General features: G+C 40.0%; 1 protein-coding gene across 1 annotated transcript; it reads left to right on the forward strand.

Moving 5' to 3' along the window:
- The first annotated feature begins 1,743 nt into the window (after nt 1-1,743).
- On the forward strand, nt 1,744-5,024 carry LOC129854353 (NK1 transcription factor-related protein 2-like). The gene is made up of 2 exons (XM_055921336.1): nt 1,744-2,222; nt 3,449-5,024. Exons 1-2 carry the CDS (start codon nt 2,006-2,008, stop codon nt 4,069-4,071), a joined length of 840 nt encoding a protein of 279 aa, XP_055777311.1. The 5' UTR covers nt 1,744-2,005; the 3' UTR covers nt 4,072-5,024.
- Nucleotides 5,025-6,301: the final 1,277 nt, after the last annotated feature.

Consider the following 6,301-nt stretch of genomic DNA (forward strand, 5'->3'; position numbering starts at 1 on the left):
TCTCTTGTGAAGCCCAGACGTAAGAGAAAGAACAATGGTTAAACCTGGTCTTAACTTCCAATGCTCCATCCCCCTGCCCAACCCCCCTCCACGCCACTCCGCCAACCACCAGGATGCCTGGCATCAGAACATTCCAGGCATACCCGTGATTGGCAGATAGCAGGTTGATTGGCATGTCGGACCCCGCGAACACTGGGTACTGGTAAGTACAACACAACCACCTACTAGCCTAACACATAACACACAGCTGTCTGTGCGGTTCGCTACAATATGTAACTCTGTGTTGTTGTTTTTGCCACACTGCTTTGCTTTATCTTGGCCAGGTCTCAGTTGTATATGAGAACTTGTTCTCAACTGGCCTACCTGGTTAAATAATGGTGAAATAAAAATATATATAATGAATTAAAATAAGAAAACTAGACTTAGCTTTTAAGTATTAATTACTAAATCATTTCTAAATAAAACTGATTAAATGGAGGGCAGCCCCATTTCTAAAAACAACATGTCATGAAATAACTAAAAAAGTGTAAACTGTAGTCATTTATTTCCCTTAATAGTTTATTTGTGTAAGCATGACCTTCATCCACATACCAATTTTTTTCCTAAAGGTTGCTTTTTTGTGTCAGCAATTAGACATTGTTCTTAGGGGTGGCTAGTTACCCCCTAGTACCCTAATTAACTAGCATTTATTATTTCAATATCATATAAAATATATTTCTAAAAGGGACAATCAAGCAATAATACTTCTAATAGACTACATTTTAGCTATGGCTTGGCCTCCTAACCGAAGCGACGCTTTGTAATGATTTCCAGTTTTATCAGTGGGGGACACTCGCTGGGAATATTGATCCAGTGATGGTTTCACCGTTTCGGTCATAGGCATCAATGTTTAAAACCATCCTATGTATGTGCATTCAATTCTATAGAGCAGGTGTGTCAAACTCAATCCACAGAGGCCCGAGTGTCTTCGGGTTTTGGGTTTTTCCTTTCAATTTAGACCTAGACAACCAGGTGAGGGGAGTTTCTTACTAATTAGTGACCTTAATTCATCAATCAAATACAAGAGAGGAGCGAAAACCCACAGACACTCGGCCCTCTGTGGAATGAGTTCGACACGCGCTTTGGAGCCCATCGATTGATTGTGAACATGAATCTATCACAAAACCAGAGTAAATAATCAGACAACATACATCCTGCGGTTGCTCATATTGTGGCGCAGACCTGCCTGTAATCATGTGGATCATATAGTTAATTTGTATAATATTTAATCCACATTACGATATAATTAGAATAAAGGACTGTTGGGTTATCCAAAACTATTAGTATTGGAAATCTATTCCAAACAAGCCAAACTATGTACCTATTAGATGCGTAATGCTGAATGAGGTCTCGTTTTATTTTTGTTGTGTGCACTGTGCATAGGCTATCTTGGTGTCCCTTTTGAATACAGCAACAGCAAAATTTGCCTACATGGCAAACATGACTAACCAAAATTTAAAAACTCTCAAACACTCAAACTTTTTACAGATAATAATAAAAAAACGAATTAGAGGGGAAATCGAGGATTGTGTTACCTATTCTTGACGTTGCAGCAGAGTTGCTAGCACAGTTTTATTTAGCAACCTGTCACCTATTCACTTTCAGTAAAGGGTCGGATGTCATTGTATTTAATAATATGGGTGATTATCGACGAACGCTTTAAACCAACTACAGGAGGTTGTGTGAAACGCTAACGTGGCTGTCACGTGGGAGCCAGAAACCGCGTCTCTTCGAATCGAGCGGAGAGGACAGATGCTTTAAAGATCTCACTAACCTCCCTCACCGACCACTACTTGTCCAGACTGACAGAGACATCTGAGGGCAGGTGCACTTTGTGTGATTGCCATTTGACCAGTTTAACCAACGTTTAAAGTGCAGAAAGTATGTCAAGTGCTTACCCAGACGCGTAATATCAAGCGCGAGTTCCCACCTCTTCTCTTTGATCAATTTAGAGGGATTACAAAGGATGTTGGATTCCAAGGATTCTAATGTGAAAATGACATCTAGTCATAGGATTTCTTTTTCTATAATTGACATATTGGACCCAAAGAAATTTAATAGCAAGAAGAAAAGCGAACTTTCTCCAACAAAGGACACGCTTCCTTTGCTGAACGCAGGACAGGCACATTTAGAAGCGGACACTGGCGCAGATGGAGACCAGCCACTTGAGCGCATGGAAGCAGGTAAAGATACCACAAAACTACAGACAATAATGCCTTTTTGATATGGCTATATCTTCTGTTCTTTTTTGTTTTAACGGAACGTTGTGGATCAAACGTATGAAGCCAATGTAGTGTTTTATTAATTCAGTTCAGAATAATATGTGTTTTGCATTATTACATGACTTATGTCCATATCATTTATTTTGAATATAAGGGATAAAATAAAATACATACTATGTCCATAGTTTACGCGATATAGGCCTAATATCCAATATAAGAAACCCGTATAGCTTATTGGTTCACTGACCAACTAAGAGTGGCTATTTTATATCAGATAAAATGTTTTCATCTCTTTATGACCTTCCCTTAATTTCCAAGGCTAGGTTTCCTTTTAAGAAACCCACAGAGGGTTGCGCCCACAGCCCGGTGTGTGATTGGCATTGGGACAGACTGGCCAGATAATTGTTTAAATCGTCCCATTGAGGATGCCTTCGCTCGCTTTGATCGATATCCCATTACTGCATCCTGCATATCTCCCTCCAGCACCTTGCAGGTACAAACTTCAAACCCCATCCATGTCTGATCCTAAATATCGTTCGATTAAAACTTCCCTTTAAATAGATGACATTTATCGATCCACCCACAAATATGAAACTCCATTAGCACGTCATGGGTAGATGGTGGAGCAGGATTTAGCTGGGATTTCTCTCCGCAACATGACATTTGAGGCGATTTGTGATTTATAAATGATTTAGGGATTAGAGGCCAAGCCACCCTAGTCCCCTTATTAAACCTCGCTTCGTTCCACTCGCACACCTCCCAGGTTTTAATCAAACACATTTTAGAGTTACGCTATTAGGTAGGCATATTGTCGACTATTTATTGGTGTTAAGGATTTCACACAGTGGAAATATTCAGAGTCTTTAATTAATATACTATTATTTTTCATTTAAGGGATCATGCTTTCTTTTTTTCATTCTTACTTTATGCATAGATCACAAACAAGCTACTGTAAACATTGTTTAAGTGGGAGTTATTGCTCTAGAGAAGAGGGGCGCTCAGGTGGCACTGTCCATTCAGCACCACTTTCCACTTGGCACATGTATGCACTTCCTCATCAACATGCTGCCGCTTTTTGAGATCTTATTTCCCTATGTATGAGATCAAAAACATGAACATTCGCAGGGAATTGGATTAGCTCTTGAAAAGCCCATTTACAGTACTAATGTTAATGTCTGTGTTCACAGGCGAACACACAAAGACTGACCGCTCAAGTAGCGCAGATCTCAAGCACCAGGTAACCGTCAGCAACCCACTTTTAGTACACTCAGCGACTGAGCCAGAGGAGCAAATAGAGGGGGACGTGGACAGCATCAGCAGCAGCGCCGAAACTTCAGCCACACATGACCTCTTGCCCCACAAACGGCGGCGCTCGGATCTTGGTTGTGCCAAGCCGCGACGCGCAAGAACTGCCTTCACCTATGAACAACTGGTGGCTCTGGAGAACAAATTCCGCTCTACGAGATACCTGTCCGTGTGTGAGAGACTCAACCTGGCTCTGTCCCTCAGCCTCACTGAGACGCAGGTCAAGATCTGGTTCCAGAACAGAAGAACCAAGTGGAAGAAACAGAACCCGGGCGCGGACAGCACAATGCCACCCGGGTCCAACTCTTTGGTCAGTGTCAACCCAAGCCCTGTGACTTGTGTGTCGAGTTCAGCCAATTATCAAACTTTCCCGTCTTTCAGCTCTGGGAACATGATCTTTCATACTGATGGTGCGGTTCCTTTGTCGTCCACTGGAGGGATGTTACATCCCTTCTTACCCAATGGTTATCATCTCCAGCCGTCTTACTTTACTCCACATTTATGAGACATGCCCTGCTTCATCTATTGCGACTTGGTCAGGATTATAATTATTGGACTCTCACAAAAGTGTAATTTTTAAAACTGTCTGTCCATAGACCTAATGACAGACATCAGTCTTCACCCTTAAATGATTTGTTAAGATGATGGAGAAAAATGATCTGAAGGAGCCTGATATGTAAGGCTTCTTTTCAGATATATGGGTTGTGAACAAGACTATTTGTTATTAGTATATCTGATGATGTTGATACAGCTGCTTATCATCGAATTCCACTGCAGCAATGTAATAAGAAAAAAATGCTGTATGCAGATATGTAGAGTGTATGGACTATAGAGATTGCCGGCCTGAATAGTGAACTTAAACCAATATCCTGTTTTCTCTTTCCCTGTATTTATATCTGTCACGAGCAAAATGTGGCATGATAAAAAATCCATCTCTCCTTGCTGTAGGTTTGTAGTGTCTCACTCACATTCTTTCACTGTTCATATCTGTCAATCTTGAAATGAAAACATTTAAATTAAAAACATATCTACAACATACAGTCCTAATATATTATGAATTATATTTTTTGTTTTGGGTGGTTAGAAGCGAGATGGAATTAATTGGGCAAAAAACACAGATAATTTAGACTGTCACAGAATGAACTACGATCATTGATGCCAAGCTGGTGAAGGAGGGTTAATCGCAGATCAGATTAATTTGACTCAATTCTGTATCTCCTTCAGGCCAGTATAGCTCCATGTTATTGATGTCAAACATTTGATTTTTACACCACTACAAAAAATATTTAGTTTGCAAGGACTGACTCAATTGCTCAATTCAGGATTTAAAAAAAAAATATATATATATTACTCGGGTGCATGTTTGTGGTGATGCACTTGAGATGAGTGTTGTTGAAATGCATTTTGGATCACAAAAAGGTTGATTATTTTGTTTGAGTAAAAGAGCAGCTCTGTTTAGTGCAGATAATTGTATTTGTTTTTGTCAACGATGCCTCCATCCAATAAATTCAGTATGTTTTTCATTTACTGCCATCTCTTGGATAAAAAAGATCAGACTTCAAGGGTTCTACTACATACATAAGCACTCACAGAAATACGCTTCAACTACACACTATAACCACAGAGAGTCGCCATCTCCTCACTTTGTGCTGTATAGCTAATAAGTAGTGAGTGCATGAAAACCAAACACTGATTCAACACAGATTCAACTACATATCTTGGTTTCACAACACTGGTACCACTGAGAACCCAGTTTGTATGCTATTAATATTGGTTATCTCATAATGGTTTGCTGATCGTAAATACACAAGTTCAACTCAAATGTATGTATGTTAGAGTAAATGCATAGGCTCCTTTGTGTTCAGTAGCCAGAGTCAACTTCCATTTAGTTTATTGTATTATCGTGTGCCTCTGGTTCTATTTAGTCCTTTTCCCTCATGTCTGCTTTATTTTGAATTGATTTACTTAGTGATTTAATGTTTATTTTTTCCTAGCTTGTGCTGTGTTCTGGTTGACTTATTTACCTGACTTCCTTTCCTTTGAATTCGTTAACCCATTTTGAGTGCTCGTCTTGTGTGAATGAGGGACCTGAGCCACGACCCCCTCAGCTGAGGAGTATTGGGGTTAATGATCTGCCCCTGCACAAAGGCAGCTCTCCGACAATGTTCAGCAGAGATTCAAGCCAGCAATGGGAGAGGACAGGTGCAACAGGCTGTGTTCAGGCACACCACTATCAAAAAAAATAAGAAAATAAAATAAAGTAGGATACATTAATTGCACTATACAACTGCTACACCTGGCTACCAGCGGAGCCTTGTCTGGCAGCGAAACAGTTCATTCAGCCTCATTTACTGCCTTTAAAAAAAAACATAGCTGATATGGCTGACTTGCTTAAAGAAATGTGGTTTCTACTGACAATTGAGATGTACAAACTATGGCATAAGGGGACAACAAGCGGATAAGAGGCAATCCGTCATTGCGATTAAGACATTGAGAGAGCTAGGACAGACATAGTCAATATAACTATTTGTTCAGCACTTTTGAAATATACAGCAACAGAATTCAGAACATGGAGTGTTTTTACAGTGTTCTCCCTGTACACTTAGTCAGAACCATAGGATAAAGAAAGGGGGCATATAAGCAGACAATGAACGATCTTACAACATTCAATGATTACATTTCTATAAAACAGGTTATAGGCTACATGTGCACCACAGTAGGCAAAATTAAGAGGT

This window comes from Salvelinus fontinalis, chromosome 1 (genome assembly GCF_029448725.1).
Source record: "Salvelinus fontinalis isolate EN_2023a chromosome 1, ASM2944872v1, whole genome shotgun sequence".
NCBI lineage: Eukaryota > Metazoa > Chordata > Actinopteri > Salmoniformes > Salmonidae > Salvelinus > Salvelinus fontinalis.